Genomic DNA, 13,425 nt, shown 5'->3' on the forward strand with positions numbered 1-13,425 from the left:
ATTTATTTACGTCAAAGCCTTAAATAAATATAAATAAAAATTAAAAATAGTTACTGTACAAATCGTACTTTGAATCGTAGTTCAGATTTTCTGGGCGAAGATTGTATAAAAGAATAAAAAATATTATTCTTGAGAGTATCGAAATAACAGCATTCATACAATTCATAGCAAGACAACAGGTACCTAAATACATCTATTTTAGTATAGGTAAATAGGATATACGACTGTACAGTTAGTCCCAACACGCCATCGTTAATGTATTATATTTGCATTGTTCATCTTAAGACAACGAGCGATACGGAAATATATATGGTACGTGCGGGTAATAAGGCCTGAATAACAAAAATGGTATTTAAAATGATCGTATTCGCTCGAAGTCACCCTTGTAGGTGGTTAACCCTCATAGATGTCGCTTCAAACTTGTCGCTACGTGTTCGCTTGCTCTCTGCCACCAATGTTACGTTATTCATCGTGAGGAGCAGTTGCGCGACTCAAATAATAAGAATTCGTCCGAATCATACTTTATTATACTTATATTATAAGTATTTACCCTTTAGTTTTCTTTTATTCGTGGTTTCTATGAACTTGATGCTTAAAAAATGTATCATACGACTAATGGTATATGGTATTAAGGCCTACCGAATTTATTCGGTAGGCCTTATTACCCACCCTCCTTTTTTGTACAAACATTTGTCTGTTTTAACAGTTTATTTCATTTGTTTTTCAGAATATTAGAAATGTAAACAAGTAATTATAAATTTCGCGCCGAAGGTCGTGGATTCGACTCCCACCCATGGTAAACATTTGCGTGAATGAACATGTCTGTTTGCCCTCAGTCTTGTTGTAGTTATCTATATAAGTATGTATTTACAAAAGAAAAGTAGTATATGTAGTATATCAGTTGTCTGATTTCCATAGTACGAGCTCTGCTTAGTTTGGGATCATAATATTATAACTGCGTGCTAATTGTTTTTTTTATTTCTTTTGGTAGGGTACCATAGTATATAATAAGGCCTACTAACAAGGTTTTAAAAATGTTTAATTTTGTTTTTGTATACGGCAGAATTTGCCTCTTTTATTTTTTGTTTATAGTAGTTGATCTTCAACTTTACTAAACATTAAAATTAGTTAATTTCGATTAACGGTTTTTGATTTATTTCAAATCTTCTTTAGAAAGGCCTTAATATATCATACATAAATACTCAATACCCGCACCTACTTTAGGTGCGGGTATTAAGGATTTATGGATGTTTTAAATATATCAAATCATCATTAAGTACTACATTGACTATGGTTTCTTCTTAATATCTTTGAAGTTTGTTTATGGTAAATTTCTTTACACAGTATATATAGGTGGGTCAAATATCCTGGTAATGAAGATACTTTGTAGTGATTACTGTCCAAATTAAAACTTATTCCTCTCGTAAGCTTTAGGATCGACGATTGAAAATCGGGATAAGGATGTACGTACTTACAACTAACAATCTAAATTCAGTTAACAATTTTATAGACACATTTAAATAAAACAGACCTTTTCCTGAATATATTTATAGCCATATGTTTTGGAATATATATATCATGTTGTAATAATCGTCAACATTATAGCTGTCGTGTTACACTATTAATCTATTTGTACACTACATAGGTATTAAATGCATATAAATGTTTTTCAACTTTCTATACGCATTGTTTAGGTCAGTTTGCAATTTAAAAAGCAATAAAGATAGTTGGGAAAAACAATTATAACGTCAGTCTGATATAGACAGGTGCGGTGAGGAAATTTCTACACTTGTTAGTTCAGTTTCCAAGTTTTTATAATCGTGCTGAGCTATAATAGTTTATAACACATACTAAGAACACGTTTATTTCTAACTAGTTTTACTAGGGGTTCATTTATTAGTATTATAAAATTTTACTAATAAAAACATTTTTGTTTTATTATATTCATAAGATTGACGTGTAGCGTAAAAGTTTTTAATATTATTTTCTGTACAAGATGACAATCAAACAGAATATTCTTTGTCAATCTATTAAGTAGGAATCTCACTCCAAGAAGTGCAGTCTACATGAGGATTTGTCGTAATTAACAATACTATTTTTAAAGCAAACTAGAGTTTAAATTCATTCAATCCATCCACTGTCATATTTTTACATTATCTCTATTATGAATCTCTTGTGTGGCAGTAATGGGAAAATTACAATATTGAGGCCTTCGTGAATCTGAAGAGTTTCTGAGCATTGTTAAACTGCATATCACAACAGAGTAGCGTATTCGATTTAACTTCGAATTCTTGCAAAAGATTCTGTAACCTTATCTGTAAATATCAAACTGGATAATAACTTCTAACTTAAATGAGTGAAATAAAACAATTTTTTAACTAAATTTATTCATGACACATTCATTTAAAAATCCTACGATAGTTGTTAAGACCAGCTTTCAACACTATATTTTTGTTACTAATTATAATATAACATAATTTTATGGTTTCTCTTAAAAAAATCAATATTTTTATTGTTTTACGTTTTACCGCTTCTCAAACACAATGAAATAAAATTTATATATTTATTAATAATAAATAATATAATATGTAATTTATCTGTTAGGTAACGATAACAGGAAATGTCTGATTTCAGTATCATTTTCACATAACCTTAGAATAAACAATTTAAAAGCATAACTTTACAATAAGCAAATAAAGTGTTAGTTTTTTAAACTTTCTAAATTACTTATTTAATTACCATAATATATTTTCCAACTCGAGTCATAGAAAGAACACACCTATCTCATGAAATCTTATTATTTTATTTTTTTTGACAATTTTTTAAGGTTACAATATATGCTAATAACTATATGATTGCTGATTTAAATATAAATAAGTCTCGGTCTCAAATGGAATCAAAGTACTAATACATTTAATTTAAGTACATTGGATAATTTCATTTCTTTTAAACATTTACTCACAAAACAACGATAATAATTTTCTAACCAAGTTATTTTCGCTGCTTGGTCTTTGTAATTAACTAATATTTAGGTACTTGATAGCAATTTCAAGTGTAATGTAATAAATATTCGATACCGCTATCAAGATAACTTCATCTTCGTAAGCATTATAAGTATTCTACAATTCATTATCCATATCCAATTGTGTATTTATATATAATAGAAACTTTGTTTTATATTTATAGATAAATAAAATGTAAATGCGGTAAGAAATATGATAGTATTTTTAAATAGGTTGCAAATACATATACATACTTTTTGAAATTTATTATTTACGGAAAATAATTAAAAGTAATACTAAAAAAATATATTAAACACTTATTTAAATTGCATAACGCACTAATTTTCGACTTAGTATTAAGATTATATATCGTAACGGTATTCGAATGTATATTTATCTAATTAATGTTGTCTTTTAATTTCTTAATTATTGTATTAGCTACTCATCGATCTAAAAATGTAAGGTATGCTCTCAATTTTATCAAAGGAATTTGTGATATCTAGACAAAGGCAGTTTAACTAAAAGTGTGAACATCAGTGCTATTCTGTAAGAACTCAATTCATTCCTCATCCGTGAAATGTTGATAGCCTGTGATATACTATTTTGATGCGTGTATTCTTGAAATTTTATAATTATTAAGGTTATTGTCGCATATTAATTTCTGACATTTAATTATTTATCACATTAAATCGTTTTCTGCGCTGAGTTCCGAGTTTGTTCTTACACAATAGCTCAAATTATAATTTATTTGGCTAATTGAGGATATTATAGTTTATTTATAGAAAAGTTTATAACAACACTATAAGGTACATTTATTTTATCTATCGATGATGTCTATGTAAAAATTTATGAATTTTTTTTCTCAATATAATTTGTAATGTATTTTCTTTAATTTTAATTAGTGCGTCGTTTTTCAATGAAATTAGTAGTATACCGCTATCACCGAAACATCGAATTTATTTAATTTCAACTATTCAGTTTAAAAAACTAATGTTTTTAATTAAATAAATAGATAACCTGAATAATTTTTACTTGTGTCATAAGATCATAGTATTTTTGGCCAATATTCCACTTTAAGTTTGACACAATTTTTGCATGAACATTTCCTGCGTTTAAAAAAATAGCGATAAGCATATAAATATTTTTTACTCATGAGTTAAGCAGGAGAATTTGAAAATGTAAGCTTAAAACTATTTTGTATTCTAATGATATGACTACGATCGTAAATTCGATGTTGGCTTCGCGCCTATGCAAATAGCGTACAGTAGATATTTAAAAAAGTAATACTACGGCGCACTTTTTATACGAATTTTGATCTAAAGATGAAAGTTTTGTAAGTGAAAGCGATATTTTTAACACTTTTTAGGCTTTTAAAGTCTTAACAACGTTCTTATCTCATACACAAGTTAAATATTATTTTCTACGGGGCAGTATAAACCGCATTCGTTTACTATTATTAGTTAGGTACTCTTTTTCGCGCATTTTATAACCGTTTTCAATGAAATCTTTAATAAAACAAAATTTCCTTATAACTATAAACATTTATAAACGACTACAGTGTAGAAAATGGATTGATCACAACACATCGGTCAGTACTTAGGTAGGTAGGTAAAGGGTTTGTTTATAAGATATAGAATCCAATGAACTTTTGTAAATATTGTTTTATAAAATTAAGGAAAATTGAGAAAAATACTTCAAGAATTTGTACGTTATTGAAGTTTCATAGAAATTTGAAATTTTATTCGAAAACATTACGTAATTTCAATATACATTGTAAGATAAAATTATTTAAAAAATATAGTGGATACATCAGAAATAGGTCTATTACAGTAGGTACACAAGATTAGCTCTAAAAGTTAGATAATTTCTACATTTATTATTTATACATTTAATCTATTACATTTAACTACTTATTTAATAGATGAATACATTTAAGTTCGCTTTATCTACATATCTATAACCTATGTAAACATGTCTTTAATTTTTTTTTTATTTAGTAATACTTCTAGAACGATATACTTAAATATAGTAATTGTCTGCATATTATTAAAAAAACCAATATATCGTTGAATAGTTGAGAATATTTTTATATGTAACAGTACAAAATTAATTTAAGAAGTTTTATTTTATAGATGACATTACTGTAGTGTAAGTGGAAGTAATAACGGATATATAAATATATTATAAATATATTCAGGTTACCTGTGGTTACCTTTAAATGTTTCATTTAATTTCTGTGGCTGATCCACATAAGCAATGTGCCCCAAAATGTTGGTAGGGGATTTATTATCACAATAGAGACAAGGATATTACTCGCGTACAAACACAAATTCATTGTAGTGATTCCAGCGGTTCTCCTCGGAATCAACACCAGGTTTGAGTTCCGCCGCGCCACCAGCCGTTCCACTTCCGCAGCTGGCTGTCAGCTTAAATCCTTGCTCTTGCAACATGTCGAAAGCTTGCTCAATGAACGAATGTTTAAGGAAGAATCGTGATGTGTATCTATCCGCCAGCCCATGGTCCGGATCACGGGACTCGTTTAGTGTCTCACCGAACACATCCCGGCATAGTGTTACTTTTCCACATACCAGAATACGCGACAGCTTGCGGAATTTGACGTCGGCAAGGCCATCACGGCCGAAGGCAAAGCTACCACGGTAGCCAACGGTGATGCAGCCACGTTCGCGGTGCGGTGGTCGGGGATCGGCTTCCCGTACTGCATGTTCCAGACCCACTAACCTATAATGTTTAGCTTCGCGCGCCAGGCGCTTATGTTCGCGAAAGCACTCCGGCAAGACGAGGCCTCCGTCTCGGAGGTAGTCGAGTACGTAGCGGAAGAGGACACCGTCGCGATCAAAGAAAATGCGACCGCGTGCGTCGCGGGGATGATCCGGATCGCGTAGCGCGGCAGCCGGTAGCGAGTCCGGCTCGCGCAACAGCGTGTCGCGTGTAGTGGCATAGTGCACGCCGCCTACGTTCAGCTCGAGGACTTCAGGCGGGGCGTCCGCCATGGCTGGAAGCTGAGGGCGCAGTGCCGCGCGACTGCGCGCCCCTCCTGACCCACTTTTCGTGCGTCCTCCGCCCGCGCCCGCTCCCATCAATAACACACGCCCGGGTTACTGACTTGGACGTAATCATTTCCTACCCCTTCAAGTTGGACTCTTCTAAAAAGCTTTCAAGGTCTTAGGCCATTGTCAACCAACAGATGGTTTATTATTACTTAGAAAGTTAGTACATACGCGCTACTTAATTAGTTCGCGACGATTGAATAATTATCATGTAGTGTTTTTTATATAAACAAAAAAACGATACATCAAACATAACATCTAAGATATTACTAAAATAGTAATATCTTGAATATAGTGTTATATAACTTTAATATGAACTTTTGAGTAGCATAGTCTTCTCTAATTTATGTTTGTAATGAATTTTTTATATTTGTAATTAAACGTTTATTTTAAATTTGCATTTAAACGTCAGCGGAGAGTTAAAGCAGATTTTTCCGGTTTCGTGTGTTTGTTTTGAAATAAGTTCTCTGAATCTATTACCATTAACTGAAATTCATTGGTTATTATAGTTTAAAAGTTTTCTCTTCGAAATTGCACTTAGTAGTTTAACATCTGGATTGTTTGTTAGTGGTAATGTAAGTTGTTGGAACTGTAGTTATGAAATAAATTTATTTTTCGAACTACTCGTGTTAATCCACTTAAGATTTTTGCAAACTACGGAAATTACAAAATTGTGACAGATTTTTTTTCTAGACTATAGAGACAAATTCGATTTTTGAATTGTTTACAAATAGCAAATTACTTATAACAAGTAAATTTTAACAAATTCTACTCAACAGCCACGTTTCTTTTTAAGGCTTAACGTAAATGAATTATTTTATTGCCAAATTAATGTATAAAAGATTTCACATAACACGTAGGTATGTATGGTAGGTACACGCAATAGATACTTATTTAAATAATAGTAGATAGGAAATCACTTCACAATGAAGAGAAACATATAGAAGATTTTGCATTACTAAATGATAGTTATATTATATAATTACACTATTTCTTAAAGGTATTTTTACATTGATTTTATGTAAGTACCTGCTAATAACAATATTCGTTATCGTTGTGTACCTACGAACTGACTCCAAAAAAGGGGATGGTTTAAAATAATTTTTTTATATAATTGGTAGGTGTACTAGCAAATGGGCTATCTGTTCTTAAATCGTCACCACCGTCCTTGGACATTGACACTGTAAAAATGTTCCTTGAATACGTCAATACCTCAACGACCTTGTTGTCTGTAGTTACACTTGCTTACTCACCCTTCTAACCGAAACACAACATTACTAAGTATTGCTGTTTGGCAGTAGAATATATGTAAATATTATTAATGACTTGTCCTAACTGATTCAAACCACAGGGGTTAGAAACTTGAAATTTTGACAGTTAATGTATTTTATAATAAAAACACGCACTAAGAAACGATTTTTCGAAATTCCACCCGTAAAGGGATCATCCGTCATTTTCAATCTATCTATCCCCAAGATGGTGAAATGATTAAAGCATCTGAGCAAAAATAAATGCATACATATTTTGACATTTTTGGAAATTCAACCCCAAATGGGAGAAATGGGGTGAAAACATTAGTATAAAAAAATGGTCTGATCTGCTTGAAATTTACTGTTTGTGTTTGTTAAATGAATTGATAAGCATGTATTTTGAAAATTTCACCTAAACGGGTGGGTTTATTTTTATTTTTGTTGTGAAGTGTTAGAATGTTCATTTGGGCATATTTGATAAAAACTTCATATACTTCACATACTTTTGACTCACATAAACAGTTTTATATTGGTTGCTCCGGAGTAAGGGCTGCGAGTAACTTAACTTTTAATCATCAAAATCGGGCCAGTCTATCAAAAGTTACAAAAAATTATAAGATCAAGTACGTATTTTTGTTGTTATATGTTGCGGCCATGATTAGTTATGAGATAATATTTTAGTTTTTATTAATAGATAAATAACTGTTTTTATTGTAAATTTTTTAATAATAATTTAACATATCATCCATCAAATAATAATTGTAAGTTCATTTTCATAACTTTATTTACATGGGGCTAATCTGTTAGGTGTTGTGTAATAAAAAACAGTGGGTAGCAGCGGCTTAAAATCTGGCGCCTCAGTAAAAATCATGGCTTGTTAAATCAGCACAGTTTTGGATTCATCCAACATTATTGAGATTACATCTTGATTTTGCTTCTATTATATTCTATATTTGCTACAACCGATAAGTACTAGTCTTCCAAACGAAAAGTTTTATAAATAAGAATTATTAATAATATTAAGTGACCAAATCAGCATAATATATATTATTCTGATACTGGTGGTAGGGCTTTGTGCAAGCTCGTCTGGGTAGGTACCACCCACTCATCAGATATTCTACCGCAAAACAGCAATACTTGATATTGTTGTGTTCCGGTTTGAAGAGTGAGTGAGCCAGTGTAATTACAGGCACAAGGGACATAAAATCTTAGTTCCCAAGGTTGGTGGCGCATTGGCTATAAGCGATGGTTGACATTTCTTACAATACCAATGTCTAAGGGCGTTTGGTGACCACTTACCATCAGGTGGCCCATATGCTCGTCCACCTTCCTATTCTATAAAAAAAAAAAAAAATTCAAGTTGGGGTAATTAGAGTTAAGGTATTTTCTTATAATATTGTATTGATTAGGTATTATTTTTTACAGAAAGAGAATGATTGGCGCCATGTTGTGATGGAACTGTGATATCGAAATATTTACCTCACAACAGCACTTTATGTCGTTGCCTTTATGAATTTTGAGCATCGTGCTATTCCGCTAGCACTCCGTAATGGACAGTGCGTCAGAATTTTTACATGTTGATTACATACGGAACGCGAGCCTTTTATTACGGCCTTGGGAAATAAAGTTGCGTTTCAAATTTCTCTCAGTAGGTTAGAGAGTGGATGATATAAAAACCTTTCTTTTTCCATGCAAATGTGGAAATAAAACATTTTTTTCTTTTAACATTTTATATTCATAGAGGAATACTGAAAAGTAAGCACGTAAAAGGTAAAATTAATATCACATGGGGACTTTTAAAGTCGTAACAAACTTGCTAAGCGACTAAATAAAAACAATATGTTTAAGATCTAATTGTCTCGTCGAATGTCAAAATTGCTGAAGGTATATTCAGAAATGTCTTTGTCGTTTTTAAACTCGGCTTTGTCGATCTGGCTACTTGGACTGCCAGTATTTTTCAGCCAGTTTCTCCTGTAAAAAAGGAACTTTATAAAGTCGATGTTGTAATTAAACTACTATAGTCTAGTCACTGGGTAGGTTCTAAATTACAAAAGGTCAACGTGAGTTCAAATTTGGCAGATTAGTACAGTTTAGTGTTCTTATTAATATTCCGAATTTGAGACCTTGAGCGATTTTAAAGACATGTGTTCACACAGTCACACTTATGTTATTACGAAGAATAATATCATTTTCAACTTTTGATTAACATATTACGTAATTAGAAAAAGAAACGATGTTGTTGGGTCAGTAATATTAATTGCAATGAAAACATTTCAACATGCTTTTCCAAAAATAAAAAGGCGAGTATTCCTTCCAAAGATCTTTTAGTCAGCCTTGAGAGTTAAAGCTTAATGTCGGTCATTAAGGCGTTTTCATAATGAAAGAAGGCGAGGGTGGCGAATAAAATTATTTTCTATTTTATATGAGAGACTTGATAGAGATTTGCTATTTTTCGAATTTCGATCTCATTTGTCATAACATATTGACATATATTGTATATAACATATTAAAAGGTAAATAAAGGTTAAAAGGATTTCATTATAAAATATTAAGATAAACCAGCTAAAATGTAGCTTTCATGTTTGTTTGAAAAGTATATGTATGCTCATAGTATTTATTATTTCTGCATGCTAAGTCATGCATAAGAAAGTAATAATGTCCTCCAGACCGATATCTGCCACGGCAACCAATCTCAAGAGAGATTAGCCAACTACGCAGGAGATATTATAGTCCATAAGTGTGTGCGCAAACAGAGGTGCACTCTCTCTTTCCTCACTCTCATAATCCGATGGGACGGCAATCCGACACGAACGAAAGAAGTTCAGGCGAAGGACAAATGGCTTTACGTGTTTCCGAGACACGGGAGTGTACACACTTCTAACTCCCAGACCCCGGGCTGCTACTGAGAATTTTCCGACAGAAAAACCCAATAACTTTTTATTGGCCTGACCTGGGAATTGAACCCAGGACCGTCGGGTCTGCGGCTTTACATCAAGCCACTAGACCAACGAGGCAGTCACTAAGAAAGTACTTATATTTTAAACAAATAAATATACAGAAACCATCGTGTAATTTGAGTTTTTGATATAGTTATTAGAAACAGAAGACGTAACAAAGGCATATTATAAATCATAAGTATTAGTAAAAGTGCCTAAACAGAATGGTATTTCGTAGTTGAAAATCTATTGTATAATGCCAAAATTAGAATTGAAACGAGATCTTGTCTTAATCTTTGTACTACTATATAATAAACATTCAGCCGTGGAATGGTGCCAGCTTATAACGAAGATATAGAGTCAAAGTATATAAATGCTATATTTTCATCACGTAAAGTTATTTACTTGCTCTTATTTTTTTTAACTAGAAATAAAGATAGATTTTGTTTACTAACAGTTACTACTTTATATAAAAGCAACACAGGAACAAGATAGATGATGAAGATGTTAGGTATAGAAATGTTCTTTCTTGGGTTCAAGCTTGTTGTATACCACATTGTGTGAATGCGTAACAGACTTACAGATATATATAGATATATATAGACTTACATATATATTACTTTCGCATTTGTAATATTAGTTTATATTTTTTTCTTTTAATAAATACATTTTAGAACTTAAAATTTTTTTAAAGATATATTAATAGACAATAATAAATAAAGAAAAAAATAGCCACGATGATTCAAGAGAGACTCATCAATTTTTATTTTACATTCTCATTTCTATAAACGCATCTAATTTGATTGTAATTAATCGTGACCAGGTATTTTTTTGCGAAAATGGTTTCGAGTTTTTATAATTCATTCAAATTATGAGATAACAGGAAAACACTCACGAAATATACATTTTTTTTTTATAGAAAAGGAAGGCGGATGAGCATATGGGCCACCTGATGGTAAGTAGTCACCAACGCCCATAGACATTGGCATTGTAAGAAATGTTAATAATATATATACACAAATAAATCATTCTATACAAACAGTACCACACTCTCGGGAGTTCAAAATATATTGATTTGAATAAATAAATCTCCGACCGATTACAATAACATCTAAATGTGACACCAAAATAAAAAAAAAGTACTTTATGTAGCAACGAGTTTACAAGTCTTACTATATATATATTATATTACTATTAATAGGCCAGCGTTTGACCGTTGACTTGCCTGATGTTAAGCATCGACGCGGTTTAAGATGTAGCACGCTTGCCTATAAGAAACCTGTTTACTCTGGATTTGAAGACACCAACATTGTACCTATCAGGAAATACGGACTCAGGCAAAGTATTCCAAAGTTTCGCAGTGCGAATGATGAATGTAGACTCAAAGCGCTTCGTACGTAGGCTGGGAATTTCCACTGTGTACCTATGGCGCTTTGGTCGCGTTTGCCTGGCCGTTCGATAGTAAAAAGGGGCTGGAGGAATCAGTTTGTGTAATTCCTGAGCACATTCTCCGAAATGTATCCTAAAGAAGACTGAGAGTGATGCAACCACACGTCGATGTTCAAGACTTTGGAGCCTAGACTCGACCAATGCGTTATCTCCTATATACAAAAATAATACTGATAAAATTGTCTGATTTATAGTATCATATGCTTTGTCATTGCGAATTTTCTATTAAGAAAATAAATATTTACAGTTTGAAAATAAAAAAATATATTATTTTACTCTTCCGTCCATATCCATAACAGCCTGTGAATGTCCCACTGCTGGGCTAAAGGCCTCCTCTCCACTTTTTTTTTTTTTGATGAGTTGGTTTGGAGCTTATTCCACCACGCTGCTCCAATGCGGGTTGGTGGAATATACATGTGGCAGAATTTCAGTGAAATTAGACACATGCACGTTTCCTCACGATGTTTTTCTTTACCGTAGAGCACGAGATGAATTATAATCACAAATTAACTTTACTCTTAAATCATATCAATTTAAAGGCAAAGTTGTTATTACCTCTTTGGATTGGAATAGACATTAAGTTGTTCATACCAAATTCAACAGTAAAATTTGCGACAAAATGATCAGTTAAAGGATAGAAAAAGGTGTAAACAATATTTTATAAAACCTAGATTTTTAAGTATTAACTTCCATTACAATCTTTTGAGCATTTTTTGCTTTTTCTTGTTTCTGATTTGGTCATGAAAAGAAAAAAACTGCCTGTATAAAACACATGTGTTTTAGGTATGGTTAAAAAGAGTAATTTGGTTCAAGTATAATTTTGGCTTCACAGCTCACAAAAATATAAATTATTAAAATAAATTTAGAAAAGTTATCAAGCTTTACTTATAAACATCGCTAAGCGGCTGTTAAGTTCAACACTAGTTTCGCTCTTTCTCATATTATAGATTTCACATTTAAAAGAAGATACAGCATTGTTTAACAAAAGAGCATTGTGTAAATGGAAAAATATATATGTTGTATAAAATATGTTGAATAATACAACAAAATAGTAAGAAAAAATGTATAATATTTAGAGATTTGGAAATTTGATATAAAATTAAAAAAAAAAAACTTACATTTCTTCTAACTTATCAGAGGGTCCTTGTATTTGACCTTCTACAGTTCCACGCGACGTATTTCTGCACCAACCCTTAAGTTGTAATTTATCTGCTTGTTGCTTTGTGTACTAGGAGTAAATTAAAAAATATATTAATATAAGGAAAAAAAACAGTAACTATTATGATTACCTATTATAATTTTCAAACATTTTTGTTCTTCAACCTCATTCATAAAATATTATTTCATAAAATATTATTAATTAATCAAAGGTTACCTTCCGGAAAAATACTCCCTGGACTCGTCCAAAAACTTCAAAATCTACATTTCTTAGTGCCATAGCAACTGTGGCTGTACTACAATGAGCTTTAAAAGAGCTTATTATTGTGGTAAATAGTAATAAACGGAACATTTAATGTTATATGTCGATATTTGAACAAACGAAAAACCAATTTTGTATTATGAGATTGTCCGTTGTCAATTGTCACAAATGACAAGTTACACTGACATTTGAATGAGTATTTTCCATTAATTTAAGATTCAGAAATTATTTTCTATTACATATATACATCATTTTGAAATTATTTAACACAAAAACTCATATTTGATCTAAATATTTTTT

General features: G+C 31.5%; 2 protein-coding genes across 2 annotated transcripts; both read right to left on the reverse strand.

Annotated features, from left to right (window-relative positions):
* Positions 1-3,913: 3,913 nt before the first annotated feature.
* Positions 3,914-6,140, reverse strand: LOC126772565 (BTB/POZ domain-containing protein KCTD12). Its single transcript, XM_050492967.1, is given in 2 exon segments — positions 3,914-6,047; positions 6,049-6,140. Coding segments are annotated over 2 exon segments (828 nt in total). The 3' UTR covers positions 3,914-5,311.
* Positions 6,141-9,031: 2,891 nt separating this feature from the next.
* LOC126772438 (acylphosphatase-2-like) lies at positions 9,032-13,299 on the reverse strand. The gene is made up of 3 exons (XM_050492809.1): positions 13,081-13,299; positions 12,824-12,933; positions 9,032-9,291 (listed from the first exon to the last, which is right to left on the reverse strand). The coding sequence occupies exons 1-3, from the start codon at positions 13,213-13,215 to the stop codon at positions 9,171-9,173; spliced, it is 366 nt and encodes a 121-aa protein (XP_050348766.1). The 5' UTR covers positions 13,216-13,299; the 3' UTR covers positions 9,032-9,170.
* Between the last annotated feature and the right edge of the window lie 126 nt (positions 13,300-13,425).

The sequence above is a fragment of the Nymphalis io genome, chromosome 12, assembly GCF_905147045.1.
Source record: "Nymphalis io chromosome 12, ilAglIoxx1.1, whole genome shotgun sequence".
Taxonomy (NCBI): Eukaryota; Metazoa; Arthropoda; class Insecta; order Lepidoptera; family Nymphalidae; genus Nymphalis; species Nymphalis io.

Excerpts from the sequence above, each read along its gene's own strand:
- LOC126772438 (XM_050492809.1), bottom strand. The coding sequence starts at position 13,215 with ATGTTCCGTTTATTACTATTTACCACAATAATAAGCTCTTTTAAAGCT. Across the intron at positions 12,934-13,080 it reads AGGGAGTATTTTTCCGGAAG|TACACAAAGCAACAAGCAGA; the intron begins GTAACCTTTGAT and ends ATTTACTCCTAG. Across the intron at positions 9,292-12,823 it reads TCTGATAAGTTAGAAGAAAT|GAGAAACTGGCTGAAAAATA; the intron begins GTAAGTTTTTTT and ends CCTTTTTTACAG.